This window comes from Anabrus simplex, chromosome 2 (genome assembly GCF_040414725.1).
Source record: "Anabrus simplex isolate iqAnaSimp1 chromosome 2, ASM4041472v1, whole genome shotgun sequence".
In the NCBI taxonomy this organism is placed as follows: Eukaryota; Metazoa; Arthropoda; class Insecta; order Orthoptera; family Tettigoniidae; genus Anabrus; species Anabrus simplex.
The window spans coordinates 1,088,858,844-1,088,877,623 of NC_090266.1; the positions used below are offsets into that span (position 1 = coordinate 1,088,858,844).

General features: G+C 40.3%; 1 protein-coding gene across 2 annotated transcripts in view; it reads left to right on the forward strand.

Annotated features, from left to right (window-relative positions):
- The window catches only part of LOC136863303 (cationic amino acid transporter 2), a 282,617-nt gene that overhangs the window by 206,333 nt on the left and 57,504 nt on the right, over positions 1-18,780 (forward strand). For both annotated transcript variants that reach the window (XM_067139685.2, XM_068225906.1), the window contains one exon: positions 8,086-8,190. In XM_067139685.2, the coding sequence (XP_066995786.1) occupies positions 8,086-8,190 (105 nt within the window). The remainder of the gene's footprint in view (positions 1-8,085; positions 8,191-18,780) is intronic.

An 18,780-nucleotide genomic window follows, 5' to 3' on the forward strand; every position in this document is an offset into this window, starting at 1 on the left:
CAGTCTCTAATAATATCTAGACTAGAAAATGGTTGTATATTTTTACCAAAGTGTAACTAAAAGGGCTCTAAGGAAATTAGATTGCATTCAGTACTGGTGCCTTCGGAGGTGCACTGGAGCGATGAATTCAACACCCACAAATCCTCTCCTTCTAGAGGCGTCCGAATTTCCTCATCACATTCGTCGTCAGTAAATATCAGACAGGTTTCTACTGAAACGATGTAGCTCTTTCAGCTTCCCTCTAGTCAGTGATCTTCGTCAACTTTTGCGGTTAGTTGAAAATCGAGGATGACCACAGTTAATAAACATTCTTCCTCTGAACAATATCTTCCAGCATTTTTCAGATTTTTTCAACCACAACTACCAAATAATCAACCAACAATACATGATCTTTCCTTACTGTACACCGGATGGAATATAATTATTTTCTGCAACAGACACACAGCCCCACAAATGTTCCAAGAATACATATTAATAAATTGGCCGCGAGCACGGCAAATTTATACTAACTATTCTAAGATTCCGTCCGCAGCCGCCGTGGGATATACTTTCTGCTGCCCCAGCACTCAAGAAACTTGTCAGTTCTCACTTCCGCCTGATACTTCTATATTCTCCGCGGAGGCAATAGCTATCTTCGAAGCCCTTATGTATATTGAATCACCAAGCAAGTGGCTGTGCGGTTAGGGTCGCGCAGCTGTGAGCTTGCATTCGGCAGACAGTGGATTCGAACCCCACTGCCGACAGCCCCAATAATGGTTTTCCGTGGCTTGCCATTTTCACCCCAGGCAATAGCTGGGGCTGTACCTTACTTAAGGCCACGGCCGCTTCCTTCCCGCTCTTAACCCTTTCCTATCCCATCGTCCCCATAACACCTACTTGTGTCGGTGCGACGTAAAGCAAATTGTATATTGAATCCTTCTCACCATGAGGATTAATCGTCCTCCCTGGTTCACTGAGTGTACTAACTACTCTATTAACACCAATTTCGTGTGAAAACCCCAATGTTAATGAAACCTCCACGCCGCTAATTCAAACATTGCGCCAGTTGAAACTCCTCTACTGGAGAAAGCCTGAACTTTAACAACCATATTAATTCTAAGGTTTCTCAGAATATGTCTCTACTGTAAATTTTGAAGTGTTCTGAACTCTGTCGGTTTCGATTTGTTTTTGTTTTCTCTGTAGTAAGAAGTGTGAACATTCTCTTCTAGATGGCACTACTTAAGAACTACTATTGCGCACCCTTGTGCGAAGTGAAGGAACATTTTTTTTGAAGAAATTTGCTATTCATAAGTTTGTTCTTTGTTAAATTTATTTCAGTCATTGTTTGGGTTGGCAGTACAACACTTCTCTTTCCACCAGTTTTGAATTTCACCAATAAGGAATTTCTGCAATTAATTTTCCACCAATAAGGTGTTTCTTCTTCGTCTGGTGTATTAGTTTTTGCCATTATCCAATAAAATTTTGTGGGCGGGTTGTAATCATTCATGAAACGTCCCGAATTTTCCACGAGGGTATATAAACTGCTGATTTTCTGGTCTCCTGGCCACTTCAGTAACATCTCTCCTGGTGTGATTATGTAGCAGGGGGCGGGAAGCGCCTCTTTCGTCGGGCAGCAGTTCATCCTCAAGGTAATGGCCGTTTAATAACTTTATTCCTTGCTAGCTCAGCAGTTTAACCCTCGGGGCAGGTTCGAAAACTTTTCCCATGTAACCCATCTTTAAAATGTAATAGACACTTGGTAAAACTTCGGCTCTTTAACTATAAATTGGGATAGTGTGTGCTAACCCTCTCGAGCTCCCCCTCCTATTGTTTTGAGGTGACTTTGTTTTTACAACAGTTTCTTCGTTTTTTTTAAATGTAATAAAGTCTTCTTATACAAGTCACCTCTTTAGTATGGGATTAGCCCTTGTGTATACGGACTAGCGCCAAATAGGTAAAAGTGTATTTGGAGTGCAAGTTACGCCTCCAGTCAAGTTGGAATTTTGGGCCATGTAATTGACCTGTTTCTTTACTCAATAGGCCTCAGTAGGTTGGGTATCATTACCCCTGTTCTTGTGTGCCCGGAGGGCAGCTTGAAGGTGGAGTTTGGTGTGGCCTTTGAATTGGCTTGAACTTTGAGAGTGGGTTGCTCTTTCTTAAAAATGTATTTTCTGTGTGCCTCGAGCAGGCTTAACTGGGTAATCGGGAGCAAGTGCTCCTTGGCATGATTGGGGTTTTCTTCCCTTTGTTGAACTTTGTACATAGGTAAAGTTGGGCTCATTGCTCAAGGATTGCGTGTCTGGGCTCGAAGCCCAAATCCATTTACCAATTGCAATTGTACATTCTTAATTTGTTGATATGCTACCGAGTACCTGTTATACTTGTTATTTCTTGATCTTGAAAAGAAAATATAACCTTTGTTATTTTAAATTAACTTTAATTTCGTAGTTGAGACCTGTTCCACCCTGCACCTTCTTTCACCTCTGCTGTTCCACAGATACCTCGTAACAGTTAAGATTATCAACATACTAAAGAAAATCACTCGTCTCAACAGACTCAGCTATCGCGTCATTCTTCTATGGATATCAGCCCACAGCGGAATCACCCACACCGAATATGTCGACAACCTCGCCGAACAAGCAGCAGATTCAGGCCAACCTCTGAGATGGAGGGCCTACCTCACATTCACTAGACCTCATTTCTAGGGTTAAACGACGAGAGCATGACATGTGGAACGAAGAGTGGAATATATCTAAACAGCGTGGACATAATTACTCCCAGATGCAGCCTCATCCACCGTCGAAGCCCTGGTTCTATAAATGGAATTCGAACAGGCGATACATCACATCAATCATCAGAATCAGATTCAATCATAGTATCTTCCTCAGTCATCTATTTCGTATTCATGTTGCCGACACCCCGTGTTGTACATGTGACAGAGTATCGTTGGAGAATCCAGAATATATAATTTTTCAGTGCAACCTATATACACAGTTCAAAAAAATTAGGGGAACATGTTTTTGAACGTATGTCATGTTCCACAAAGCAATACAACACACCCAGGTATATTACCAACTAAACCTTTAGTCTTTCTCGTTGAAGTATACAAAAGAACATTGATGGATTCGCGTTTGTTTTCAGAACACAGACGGACATGTCCAAATAGTGGCGAAAACAGTGATAACAGTCCTCCAGGGTGGATTTTTATCACAGATGGAGAACTTCAGTATGCATTTCTCACAGCTTGGCACCTACGTGGCATGCTCCTTATGAGTCGATGGAGGTCACGTTGCGATATCAGGTCCCATTCTTCAATGAGAGCCTGTTCGAGGTCTTGGATAGTCTGTGGTGGAACAGGACGCCCACGAACACTTCTGTCAAGCCTATTCCACACATGCTCGATGGCATTAAGGTAGGGACTCACTGCTGGCCATTCGAGCTCTTGAATGTCCAGTTCTCACAAGACAGCTCCGGTGATGCGCGCCACACAAGCCCTGGCGTTGCCGTGCATGAGTACGAATTCAGGGCCAACACCGTGTGCAGCAACCAACACATGCTGTAGCAGTATCTGCTCGATGTACCCCGCAGCGGTAAGATTACCACGGACGACTACAAGATCCATACGGCCATCAGTACTGACGCCACCCCATATCATCACAGAACCTTGTCCGAATCGGTCGCCTTCCTGGACATTTGGCATGTACTGCTCACCACGGCGTCTCCATACACGTTAACGTCCATCACGCTGTGTCAGGGGAAATCTGGACTCGTCTGTGAACAACACAGGTCTCCATTGGCGAAGTTGCCAGTTGACGTGGTTACGGGCAAACGGAAAGCGAGCTGCGCGATGCTGCTGCGCTAAACGGGGCACTCGAACAGGACGTCTGGGTCATAAGGACACTTCTCTTAACCTGTTCCTTACTGTATGGTCGGACACTGTGAGTCCAGTGACCCTCCTGTTGCAGTTTTCTGGCAGTTTCTGAACGACGCTGCAACGCACAGATGGTCAGATGTGTCATCCTGTGGGGTTGTCATGCGTCTACAACCTTGTCCAACCCTCCTTATGAACTGGCCTGTCTCATTTTAGCGATTCCACAAGCGGTGAATAACTGACGGAGAGACATTGATATCCACAGCAACACGAAGAAAAGTCCATCCTTCCAGGATTAAAGTGACGGCCCTTGCGACTTGAACCTCGTTAAAATGTCTTATGGGATGAGCTGGTTTACGTACAATGTGCTCATATGACCGCAGTAGTCTGTGTGCCTCACAACGAAACACGGATGCATCACTGTTTACTTTGATTTGAGGGGTCACCTGACAATTTAATGCATGGCTACATCTGCAGACGAGTATAACTTCGATTTGATATAACCTGAGTACCGATAGCTAAGGTCTAAAGGTATGCTGTACGACCATTGGAACCCCATCTACCAAATTAACGTTCACATATCAGACCTTACAAAACATTCCCCCAAATTTTTTTGAACTGTGTACTTCCCAGCAACAAACACTTCTAATACAATAGTAGAATTACACGAACCGCTACCAACCAGAACGTCAACTCTGCTCGCTACAAAATGCGCCACAGCTATACAGAAATTTTTGAAGAATTAAAACCAAGCCCCATGGCGCAACAGCCCAGAAGGGCCATGGCCTATCAAGCGACCGCTGCTCAGCCCGAAGACCTCCAGATTACGAGGTGTCGTGTGGTCAGCACGACGAATTTTTGAAGAATACTAGCCTCTATTTATAGCATACTAGCTGATGTACCCGTGCTTCGCTACGCAATTCTACATGCTATACAGAATTCTAGGTTAGGTAGTGTACACATTGTGAGTAAGATTGTATTAAATTGCTTAGCTCTTAACGTTACCCTAGAAACGCGATGGGGAAGTCCCCAAACATCTTTTCTCATATGAAGACTGAGTTAGGGAATTTTCACTGTAATTGTACACCCGCTTGCATATTATCGGTCACAATCAGGTTGGGGAGCTTTCATTATAATGGCGGACACTCGCTCTCCACCTGCCTTACATCCTCAGAAAGACTGTCTTAGTGGTTTTCCCCAAATGGAATGAACATACATTACAATGACGTCAAGAGTAATGGCGCGATTAAAAGCAATGCTTTCATATGAAATACTCGATGAAATGAAAAACCACAAGTTTTCTCACTTTTAACGAACAGGACTAAGTTGCCGATCTAACAGCCCAAAGTTCCAGAGCTGGAATGACAGCCGTGAGCCGTGAACACTCTTCGTCGATTTTCGGCAGGGAGGTGTTCGAATAGTGGCGACTCCCAAAGCAAAAACTATGCCCTTTTACTAATTTGTTTCCTAGGAGTACCCGATGAGTCGGAAAGTACCAGTTCACTACACTGGCGGTGTAGAAATCTATCTGACTTGGAGGCAAATATTTCCTCCAAGCCAGAGGAGAAACCTCCTCTTCACTGCTAATTTGGAGTAAAATGAAGTGGAAGAAGCTTTTCTTAAGAAACGGCTCTTTTCAGGGTTGAATTTTGAGTTAATGCATTGTGGTGCTATAATCTGGAATAGGCCTAAAATTTTATTCTAAACCAGGCCGTACAATTACTCTACTAAATGAGCCCACTAAGTGTGCCCACTGCTCATTCAAAACAGCGCGTCAGCGTAGGGACCGAATAGCTGGAATACTATGACGAATCAGTGTGTTACGTACCAGCTGCATCAGAAAATGTATGAACCAGAGGAATGGCATGGTAAAGAAGAAAGTTTTCTAACTCCTCGGCTGTTTCCCGCCAGTATTCAGTCAGGCTATTATACTCGGTACACAGCAGTAATCCCATCTATCGGAGTTGAGAAGCAGCATCAGAGCAGCATCATGTATTATGTATCTGTTACGGTATGTCATTTTCAGTGGATTTTGCTGTGTTTTAGGAAATGTATCTGAGGGTCTGGAATAAATTTGCTATTATAACTCATCTCACAAGTGTTGTATTGGGTTTACATCGTGGCTATGGGTGGGCCAGTCCAGTGGCAGAAAATTGGTATCCTTAAACCACTGGCTTACAGCAGAGCTCACTTTATGACTCGGAGCGTTATCATGTTGATATGAACAACGGTGATCACTGAACTATTTTTTTTACGCTAGACACTACGAAAGCATTCAGAATTTATTGATATCCTTCTTCGTTTATAGTGATGCAGTCCTGCTAGAGGGCAGAATCCACTGCATGAGAAACATCCCTACACCATCATGCCACCTCCTCCAAACTTCACTCTTGGTACTAAACATTCAGGTAGCTAGCATTCCCTAGGCATTCTCAATAGCCAAATCCTCCCATTAGTTTGCCATAATTTATAACGATTCATCACTCCAAATTGTCTATTTCCACTGCTCCAGTGGCGTCGCTCTTTACATCACGCCAGGCGACGGTTTTTATTTAAAGGGGAATATTTGGTTTATAGGCAGCTGCTCGACCGTGGAACCCTAATCTTCTTAATCCCCAACCTACAGTCACGGGACTGTCTGTACTTCGATAACACCTTCAAATTCCCTGGTGATTCTTTCTCCAGACAACCCGACGATTTTCTCGTACCACACTCTTTAACCCATTTATGCCGAAATTATTTGTTAGGTCACAGACTGAATATTTGAAATAGGCATGTTAAATATAAACTTCTACTGACATAAATACGAACTGAAATAGTTTCATTCATTTAGGTCCTGTATAAACACTTGCTCGAGAATGAGGTATGGTAGTGATATTTTCCGGAAATTTTACCAGACAACATTTTAATTTTTTAACTAACATACGTTGTATTTTTCTTCTGTTGCTTCTTCTGCCACATTTTCCCACGCTTGTGGGGTCGCGGGTGTGAACTGTCACAGATGTGGATTTGGCCTCCTTCTACGGCCGGATGTCCTTCCTGAAGCCAAACCTATGTGGATGTAATCACTATTGCGTGTTTCTGTGGTGGTTGACAGTGTTGTGTATTGTCTGATTATGAAGAGGATGGTGTGAGGACGAACTCGAACACCCAGTTCATGAGTCAGAAGAATTAATCAGACGCGATTAGAATCTCCAGCCCAGCCGGGAATTCAACCTGGGACCCTCTGAACCGAAGGTCTCACGCAGGCCATTCAGCAAAGGAGTTGTACACTAACAACGTTGTATATAGTTATAAAATGAGCACTTTCACAACAATAATGGTTACCGCTCCGTTCTACAAGAAGAAAATTTTTTCGCAGAAGTCGTAACTAGATCATATAGAAAAAAAACTGAGTTCAGATTTCCTTTCACAACAATATTATTTTGTTCGAAGAACACACAAATAGATCACATAACCAACATTAGAATTCAGTTTCGTTCATGGTAAATTGCGAAACAAGTATTAGAAAGAGGAAAGTTACACCTCGCACATGCTTTGAATGTTTAATTACCACAAATTCTGAATCAGCCTGGGTTGGTCACTATTTTAGGAAAAGGCTATGCCGTTCTTTCGTCTGGCGCCCATTTGTAACTTCCATAGAAGTTGATGGGTTCAAAATCGGTAGAGATAGTTGGAATTTCGGCACTCCATGTCATACTGTATTGGCTTGTAAACAGTATCTGATGACACATTTGGTGTGTAAAAGGGTATGAGACAGCCTTTTTTTTAAAGCTATTTGTTCGGGGCGTCAACCCATGTGGATCTTTTGCCCCTACTGGCACCATATCGTATGAACCTGCGTGTAACTGGAATGGTGGTAGTGTGGAATGTTGTGTGTGAGGAAAGGAATATTAAGGACGACACAAACACCCAGTCCCCAGGCCAGGGATAGACTATTAATCATTACAATTAAAAAACCCTGACCTGGCCGGGGCCGCCGGGTGACAGGCGGACGCTTTGCCCCCTACACTGCGGGGCCTGACCATGAGACAGCCTAGATGGCATAAAATCAAAATACTTGCACACTGTATCTGAGATCATACAATTATTACTATTATTATTGTGACAATGTATGAAACATCTATCAATATAGGGTTCAGATATAAACCGTTCATTTGTCAAAAATTTTCTAAGATGTATCGGTACTGAATTTTAAATTGATATTTTATCTCATTCTACTTTTTCTTCTACAGCGCTACTATCAGTAGGTGTGCGAGAATCAACCTATCTGAACAACGCGTTCACCACAATCAATATAGTGACTGTGCTGATAGTTATAATCGCCGGGTCATTGAAAGGTAAGGAGCCACCCAGATAGCTATAATTTCTTACTAATAAATACATTGTAGACATAAATGTATAGCTTAGGAACTTGGAATATTATATTTAGACTATCAAATGACTAAAAGAAATACCAGTGTTGACATCTTTTCAAAGATTCATTTCCAATAAACCAAGAGAATTATTTGTCCTTTCCTATAGAATGATTGGTACATTAGGAACTGAACAGTTAGACTAGAATAGAACAGAATTTATTATTATTATTATTATTATTATTATTATTATTATTATTATTATTATTATTATTATTATTACAATTTGCTTTACATAGCACAAACACAGATAGGTCTTATGGCAACGATGGGATAGGAAATGTCTAGGTGTGGGAAGGAATGAACTGTGGCTACAACCGCAGGATTTGCCATTCGCCTGGTGTGAAAATGGGGAAACAACGGAAAACCATCTTTAGGGCTGCTGACAGTGGGGTTCAAACCCACCATCTCCTGCATGCAAGCTGATAGCTACATGATGCAATCTGCACCGTCACTTGCTTGATTTATTGTCATTAAAAACATGCATTGTAATAGACAAAGTCAAAATTCCATGAAAAATAGTTTTTAAAAAACATAAACTAACAAGGTTTCATAATATAGCTAATTTTTTTTAGTAGGTTTAATTTTATTTTTTTTGCTAGGGGCTTTACGTCGCACCGACACAGATAGGTCTTATGGCGACGATGGGATAGGAAAGGCCTAGGAGTTGGAAGGAAGCGGCCGTGGCCTTAATTAAGGTACAGCCCCAGCATTTGCCTGGTGTGAAAATGGGAAACCACGGAAAACCATCTTCAGGGCTGCCGATAGTGGGATTCGAACCTACTATCTCCCGGATGCAAGCTCACAGCTAGTAGGTTTATTTATTTCTCCAGATTGTACAGTTTTTCAACCAAATTAATATTTACAGAGAAATAAAAGAGAGAACAACCCAAAAGGAAAACATATAGAAAGCAACCCACAATACAATCAAAACAAGATGTAAACAATGAAAAAAAAAAAAAAAAAAAAAGATTGAATAAATCTTCGGCAACACGGCAAACAAGGCAAAAAACAAACGAAAAAGCTAACTATAGCAGTCTCTACAATGGACGTATGTCCAAGCGGCGAGCCCTTGGTCAGCTGACCGAGTCTTCCAACAGATTCAGGCAGCCGAGCTCTGCCATAGGCCGCCGCTCGTGCACACCCATTATCTCCCCCCACTCTGCTATCCAGCAATGTGAGGATCTTAATTCTCTGCTGCTTATCTCGTCACTCCCTGCTGACCTATCATCTCAGAAACACATTCGCTATGATAGGAAGAACAATATATACATCTGCCACACAACACTCTATTAATTTCATTTTCTTTTAACTTCTTAATGCAGCATTTTTTGATAGCCTCTAAAAACTTGTTTAAGTTACCAGGTTCTTTCCACTCTCTCGCTATCCAGTTAATCTTCTGGTCATTGTCCAACACTTTCATGGCTTCCAATTGTCCCTCGCTCATGAATTTCTCTCTCTCTCTCTGCACGAGTTCCCTTAGATGCTATTAACAAACTTAACTCCTCCCTTGCCTCTCCACACAATAAACAAATTGAGTTATCGTTCATTCTTGTCCACCCTTTATTTCTGTGAGTACCAAACATCCACCAAATGATCGCTCTTCTCTCTAATCTATTCACATTATCTATTCTTACACTTACTATTTGTATGAATTTAATAAACATGTTTAGGGACGTTCTTCTTTCGCAATCAGTCTCCAGCACCTGTAAGTGAATATCTTTAATCCTTTTTAACGTGTTCCTCCAACAAACTGCATTTTTTCTTTCCCAATCCGTCCCCCAATAAGTTCCTAACCCCAACCTCTCAATGATATTCTTCACCTTGTCAACCCAATAGTCTCCATAAGAACTCTTCATTTGGTGCCGGTAGACCATTTGTAGGAGAAGACTACCCTCTCCTGTTACCAATATTCTCAAGTACCCCAACACTGTCTTCACGATATCAACCTCTAAGCACACATTACACATGACTCTGACCGCTGCGTTTGCCGTACAATTTGGGAGATCCAATACAATTTTTCCAAATCTACTAACAATCTGATTTAATATAATACAATCCTCTTCAACTCCCCATATTTCTGCTCCATATAACACCCTACTTAGAACCACTGTTTTAAATACCATTTTCTGAATTTTATAATCGATCCCTGGGAATTTATTTTCCAATATTCTTATAACTGAAAGTGCTGCTATCCCCCTCCACTTAGCCTGATTAATTTGTTCGGACCATTTGCCATTCCTACTTATACAGACCCCCAAATACTCCAACTTATTTGTCTCCTCTATTACCTCCCCATTTATCACCCAATGCCTCTTTGTTTTCCCATTCCTGCTTTTCCTACATACCATTACCTTTGTCTTAGTACTATTTACTCTCAACGACCACTTCGTGGCGTAATCCGCAACCTTATTTAAACTTTTCTGTAAACCTCCCCTGTCAACGTCATCAATAATACATGGTCTGCAAATATCAGACCAGGGATCTCTATATCACCCAATACAGGACTCGCCCACTTCCTCCCATGCCCTTCTAATATGTCATTGATAAAGATTAAAAAAAAGAATGGGAGATAATTTGCAGCCCTGTTTTAAACCTACATTTGATTCGATTAGACCACACACAACCCCTTCTTCTAATTTTATACTACAGTACACTTCCTCATATATGGCCCCAATAGCCCGTCTCATCTTTTTGGAAATTCCCACCCTACCCAATCTCTCAAGCAGCGCCTTCCTACTAACTGTGTCGAATGCCTTTTCAAAATCCACCGCTGCTATATACACTTTGCTTCCTTCCTTCCTCACATACTTATCAATTATTGTCTTCACTATCATCACATTATCCATTGTTCTACGTCCCTTCCTGAATCCACTTTGGTAGATTGATAAAATAGACAGCTCTTCCACCAGCTCTTCAGTCTATTCAGCTAATACACCTGTGTAAACTTTACTCAACGCATCTAATAGAGTTATACCCCTATAGTTACTGGGGTTGCTCCTCATTCCTTTCTTTTTATATATAGTGCATATGATACCTTTTTTCCACTCTTTCGGAAAATTGGTACCTTCGAACACTTTATTAAATAACTTCACTACACACTCCCTCATCCTATCATTCTTTATCGCTTCTTTCCAAAATACATTTGTTATTCCGTTCCTACCCCCAGCCGTTCTATTTTTAGCTTTGCCTATCACTTCCAACCTCTTCCCCTGTTATTTCTTTGTCCAACGGGCCAATGACCTTCGATGTTAGGCCCCTTAAAACACCAAGCCAAGCACCATCTTTGTCCAACTCGTAATTCCCTACTTCCAACCCCTACCCAGTCGCCTCCATCCCTCTATCCCCCTTCCATCTATCCTTTCCTCCTAACAGTCTACAGAAATATTCCATCCTTATTTTGTAATCAATTTTAGGTTTACTATCCCTCCTCTGCCCCTATTAATTTTGTTAATTCTCTCTCATACCTTTTCCCCTTCCTTACTTTTGCATTCCCTATTGATCGCCTCTACTTGTTCCTTTTTCCATAATTTTTCCTTTCTATTATCTTGGCCTTGTATTCCCACCTCAGTCTACAAAACCTTTCCCTTTCTTCTCCCCCTCCATGCTTCCTAAAGTCTTTCAGTGCCCTCAGAACTTCTCTCCTAAATCCCTTACACTCACTATCGAACCACCCCTCTGTCTCCTCAACCCTTTTCCCCCTATGACGTATCACCTCTGCTACCCTCTTAATGGGGTATTCCACTAGCTCTAAGGCCGTGTCAACATTATTACATCTCAGTGCTACTTCGCACCCTACATTAATAATTTGAAATTCATTTTGTAAATACCCGTCAAGTCTTGTTTTAGTCTCCTCTGTCCATTTATATTTAACGAGACTCGTGCCCTTTTCTCTATCACTCGTTCCTTTTCCCAACCTATCCCCATGTTCCCCTCTCCTCAGGTTTATAGATATCTGGGCATGATACGATTAAGCCCAGTTGATCACTTCCATTTTATTTATGTTCTCCAACATTTCCTCCGAGCTGATTACCAAGTCATTAACACTCCCGCCTTGTTTTGTGATATATGTCAACTCCCCCTCGTTATCCCCCATCCACCATCCATTCAGAATGTATAAATTGCTTGCCGAACATAATTCAAGCAGTTTCTGTCCATACCCATTTGCTCCCTTATCTTCACTCCTTCTTTCACTCCTTCTGATTCCTTTCGCCTCTTTATTATATAAGGGGCTTAAGTTCGCTATTCTCACATTCCAGTCGCCCATCAATATCATCCCCGCTTCTTTGTATTTCTCCTTTATCCCACTAATTTCCACTATCAGTTCTTCAAAGAAACTATCATTTGCATATACAGAACCACTGGGGTGGTTGTACAAAAAGGCCAGGTATACCTCTTTTGGCTCGCCCCCACCTAGGTTAACCCTTACCCAAATCACCCCTTCCACCTGATTGTCTAAAACTTCAATCCTGTCGCATATTTCTTCTTTTATTAGTAATGCTATTCAACCAGAATATCTTCCCCTCCTCCCCCGTTTTTTCTTAGTTATATTTCTTACCACAAACCCTTTCCAGGTCAAATTCCTTCCTTCTCCTAGCCATGTCTCCAAAAGGGCCACATTGTCAAAGCTCTCCACTACTTTTATCACTCCCCTGTTTCACAATTTACTTAGAACCCCTTCAATATTTACAAATCCTATTTTCCAATATAGTTATTTATTCCCCTCTCCATCTTCTACCCTTCCACTCTTAAATTTAATTCCTTCTGTTGTGTTGATCATTCTACTTCTCATTACCCTCACTCCTTCTCTTTCACCTACCCCTTCTTCCTTTTTATTCAGTTTGGTACTCTCCTTACTGGTCTTGTCATCCTGTCCTTTGATTTTCTTACTCCATAAGTCTTTTAAGCTTAGACTCCTTCCCCTACCCAAACCTTCTCGTCGTCTTCTTTCTTCTCCTTCCACAGCTCCACTTGCGTGAGGCAGCACCAACCCCTCCTCACTCGGTCATCTACTCGATGCTCCTTCCTCCTCTGAGCACTGGACTTCGGTCACTTCGTCACAGTTATTCACTACTGCGTCAGCACACTCTGCACTTGCTTTAACTTTCCTTTCACCTTCACCCGCAACTTGCTCGCTAATCTGCTGATGTCCGTCATCCATTTCCTGGAGCTTTTTCACTCCTCACACACGTGACCACCGGCCGTCTCCAACTACCAACTGACGATCTCTAATATGTGCTCTCAAACCTTGTTTTCTTGCTAACCAAAGATGTTTTCTCAGAATTCTCAGCTCTTTAATTGCTTCACTGCCCTATATCACTCTTCAGCCATATTTCCTCCCCTTTTAGCGTTCCTTAGCACAATATCCGCGATCAGGGTGGATAATAGCAACACTTTAATGGGCCTATTTCCCTTCCTTCTCCCCACTCTGTAAACATCATCAATGTCAACCTCGCTGAAATTTATCTTCATTTTGTTTTGTACCACGTCCACCACCTTATACACCAAGTCCACTTTATTTTCTCCAGTTCCTTCTTGTATTCCATAAATAAAAGTTTCCTTCTTCTTTCCTGCTCACCATTAAAACTTTCCAACTTCACCTTTGCCAGCTCCTCCTCCAAATTTTTGACCTTCTTTTGTAGTATTTCTACCTGTTCTCTGTTCTCCACCTTCCCCTTTAGATTTTTCATCTCCTCCTTGATGCATTGCTTGATATCCTCAGTCTGTTTCGTTAACAGATCCCGTACATGGTCTGCCTGACAAGCCTCCCTCACCAGCTCCTTTATTGCTTCAATTTCTTCTGAACCAAGAGCGCCCACATTGCCTTGTCCTGGTCCTGGGTTTGTCTCCACTCCCCCTATCATTAGCAACACTGCCACCACCACTGCTACAAGCAGAGCTGCCATTAAACTCTCTTTCATATCCTTCATTTTCTTATCGTTTAAGTCATTACTCTTCCATCTACTCTGCCAACTTCCTATCGCAGCTCTGTATTGTTACAGTGTTCCCCATTACGCAGCACTCACTCAGCACATCCGTTCCATTTGCTAGCTTAATCAAGACTGAATATAGCTAAATTAACCAGATCGATTTCTCTCTCAATAGTGATAACTTAATAAATCATTTCCTATTCATGCCCCTATAGTGATAACTTAATAAATCATTTCCTATTCATGCCCCTTAGAATATATTCTGTATTACATAATTTGCTATACTTGCACGTAATATATCCACATACTTACACATCTTAACTAACTTATATGGAGGTGAACCATTTTTGTATGACTTATGTAGTGAGTTGTAGTGATGTGATATTGGTATTGAGAGTTCAACGGAGTTGAGTTGTGCAAGTTTATTCAATGCTCAATGGATCAATTGTCAATTGTGAATTACTGTGTACATATTATGAAATATTGTATTTGTGTCTAGTAAAAAAAATAAAAAATACAAACAAGTAGCCATCAATATTAGAGGTTTTTAAGACTACATCGTGCACCTACATTACCTGTATGCACCCGACTTTCTTCTGCCATACAAAAGCATCCTGAAACCCCATGTAATTCCCCCACATTATTTTTCAATACTGTACATGTGAAAAAAAGTATAGTAAGCAGACATTATTCGAGGTTTACCAACACATTTCTTCAGTTTTCACAAAAAAATTAACTCAGGATGGTTTCTTACATGGTGGTTGTGTATGATAATTCCAGCTCAGTTTGAGTCTAAATGGAATAGTAATATTTTCACTGACTTGTTGCTGTCCTCCCTAGTTGTATAGCTTAGATTAAAGACAATTTTATTCCCATTTAATCATGCAAATGACTCCTGAAACCTCTCCCTGTTGAATTATATTTTCTAATTCTTTATCTGCTGTTATGAGAATATCATCATCTGCATAAGGTACAGATTTGCTTGATAGGTTCTCAGGAAATTCATTAATACTTACAAGAAAAAAGGAATGGCCCTACTACTGACCCTTGGACCACTCCTGTTGTTATATAGAGTAACCTCAGTTATTGGTTGTCAAAAATTGCCTTTGGGCTTCTGTTTGTGAGAAAAGATTTAATTAATGATGATTGGAGACCCGTGATTCCATAGTGCTTAAATTTATAAATTGGTATCTTATGTGATACTGTATCAAGAGCTTTGCTCAGATCAATAAGTGTGGCACAAGTAATTGTGTGGGAACCAACAGAGTGGCTGCGCGGTTTGGGTCACGTAGCACTTGGTTAGCATTTGGGAGGTAATAAGTTCAAACCCCGCTGTCAGCAGCCTTGAAGATTTTCTGTGGTTTCCCAGTTTCACACCAGGCAAATGCTGGGAGTGTACCATAATTAAGGCCATGGTTCCTTCCTTCCCATTCCTAGCCCTTTCCTATCCCATCATTTCCATAGGACCTATCTGTATTGGTGTGATGCAAAGCAAATTATTAAAAAATTGTGTGGGACTCGAACTAATATATTATTTCAGAGATAATGCATTCTACAGTTTTAGTGGTTGATTTCTCTACACTGAAACTGAATTGTTATTCTCAAAGTATTTTGGAAGTTGTATTTTCTTACAATATTCTATTATTTTTTATAAGATTGGAACAAGTTAGTTGGTTAGCTGCCTAGACTATTTCTATCCCCTTTTACACTGGAACTATCTTTGTAATCTTCAGGCAGTCTGGAAAAACCCTTCCTTGAGTACCCTGTTTGAGTGTAGTCAGGGAGTTAAAATGTAGTTGGAGAAACCCCTTCTGTTTTAAAATTACTAAGTTCTGTAACAATACAACCAAGTGTAATTTCTCCCTATCTAAACTTTGATCTGTCAGCTAAATTATCTCCTTGGTATTGCTGGTTAGCTAACATATCCATGACTGTAGGCATAGTGGTGTGTTGAGTCTCATCTCTACCTATAAATTACCAGGACTGGTAATGTTTTGTATTGAGTTCACGAAAAAATAATTCAAGATATTCCTTTCTTACCTTCCTATTTTCTTATTTCTAACTGCTCAGACAGCTTTACACTTACTTTTTAGAGCTTAAAAGACCTTATTTTAACTATAAATTTTTCAAATCTTTCTGGGATGCTGCTGCAGTTTAAAATTTCATTCTGCCAGTCTGTTTCCATTAATTTCTTCTCAACCTTGTGATATTTTCATCATTTAATTACCTAAAACACTAAAATCTGCCTACCTGTGAGTTGTACCACTATAGGAGTGACACCGTGGGTCTGCGTTGCCTGTGATTAGTACCCACTATGTGAGGAACACCACAGGAATACCGGCACCCATGACTAGTATACCTAGGTGAGGAACCTCATCGGTTTGCGTTGGCTATGAGTGGCGCCATTCTGTGAGAAACACCATAGGTCTGCATTACCTGTACAAAGTACAATACTTGTAAGTAGTACCATCTTGTGTGGAACACCGTGAGTCTTTGCTACTTTTGATTAGTACCCCAACATGACAAATTAAATGGTTCTACTTTACTCGCGACATGTACCATTCTGCGAGGCCTTAGACATGGATTTTGGACCCCTTTAGACATCAAGCATCCTTGATTCAGGATGATGCTTTATAAGTGGTCCTTTGGTCAGTAATACTATTATTTATGATGTTTTTTTTTTTTTTTTTTTGCGTCAGATCCACTGTTTTTTGTTTGTTTGTTTATTGTTTTTTTTGCTTTGTTTGGGTTCATGTCCATCCATTCATTCTTCATGACATTTTCTTATTTTGGTCAGTGGATGATTTTGAACTTTTTGTTGCCATTTTATTTTGTACCATTAGGGGCCAATGACCTCTATGTTAGGCCCCTTTAAACTACAAACATCATCATCATCATCATCATCATCATCATCATCATCATCAAAATCTGCGTAGTATTATATGCTCCCTGACTTGTAAGTGGAAATTTAGGCCAGAGAACTTGGTCAGACAATAGAAGTTTACAAACCCAAACATTAGATAATTTTTATGTACATTTGTGATTATAACTTATTGTCTAGACAGGCATTGTATGAAAATATTAACATTTGTATTCAGAGTACAATAAATAATTATCAATTTTGTATTAGAGATTGATACCCGCTGCCTCAAATAATTGTTCTTCACAAAATGTATCAAGACTTAATGCTTAATGGTGTATATCGTGGTTAATTTTAGAAAAATAGCTGCACCTTCATGTACATTTTTTCTTCTACAATAATTTGCCACTATCTCATATCCTGATGCTACATTTAAACTGACATCCTCTTCTCTAAGCCAATGTTCATTAAGTTGTCATCCTCACAAGAAAAAGATAGAACATAGGGCAGATTATATTTTTAAATAGTTAGGATTAGGCTAACTATATATTTGCTCCTCTGGGTAATCAAAATGCTTGAGCTATTTCAGAAACCATATAAATGAATTTTTTTTATAAACATTTGTAGGCTTCATTTTGATTTGTGCATAAATCATTGTCAGCATTCATTAACGACTTTTTTTCAGTAGGTATCCTGAAAAGACTAATGATTAGGTTGAGATCTATGATGATTTGAAGCAGTTACTCTTAAATGCCTAAGATTTACTGGAATTATATCTGAAATAATGAAGTTAGCTATAAATTCTTAGATCTGGAATTAATAAGAGCTTGTAGTGCTTATAGTCATAGTCATTATATTCAAAGTGATGATATAACTTACTGATTTAAAAGCAAATTATTTCAGTTAAAGGTTTAGGGTTATTTCAGTTTCAAGGTTTCATTAAAAATATTCATTAAGGGGTTTGGTGTGTTGGTCAGAATTCAGAATTAGCTTGTGTTCTGAAATAAGGACCAGTCCAAAAATTATTACAGTGGATGATTGGAATAAATTTGTTATAATGATCTGAAATAGTTGTTAAACTGACAATTAACAATGAACTATAAAGCACCAAGGAAGGTTTTTATTCTCTTAAGGATGAAAAACATCTAGTCTCAATGGTGTTGTAACTAAGTCTTTTACATTTGGGATAAAAAAGGTTTGATGAGATCTGGGTATCCAGAGGGTTGGTAGAGGAAATAGTTAGCTCCCCAAGTGGAGCCATTATACATTTAGAAAAAGTACGATGACAAGAAGTAAGGCCTTGGCTTCAGCAGATATATCCACGAATAAATAACTAGACTGGGTCGTGGGATTAATAGATATCACGGGTATAGTGAGAAAACTGGGAAATTATGAAGTTAAGAGATCTAATGCGAGATAATGAGATTACTGGGATGGTTAAGACATGGTTGTCGGGGTGGGGGTCACAATGTACAAATACAGGTTTTTAAGGTCTGGAGTAGAACAAAACATAAAAGGAGCCTGAAAAGGCATTACCCGGGTGGGATATCAGTGATCGTAAAAGATGAAATATGCAATCGGGTAGAGCTGTGGGAATCAGAATGTGAGGAAATGATTTGGGTAAAAATGAAGAAAGGAAATCAGAATGGGAGAGATATTTTCATAGGTTTTGTCTACAACCACCCACCAGGGTCCCCTTTGAGAATAAAACTTCCCTATAAGATC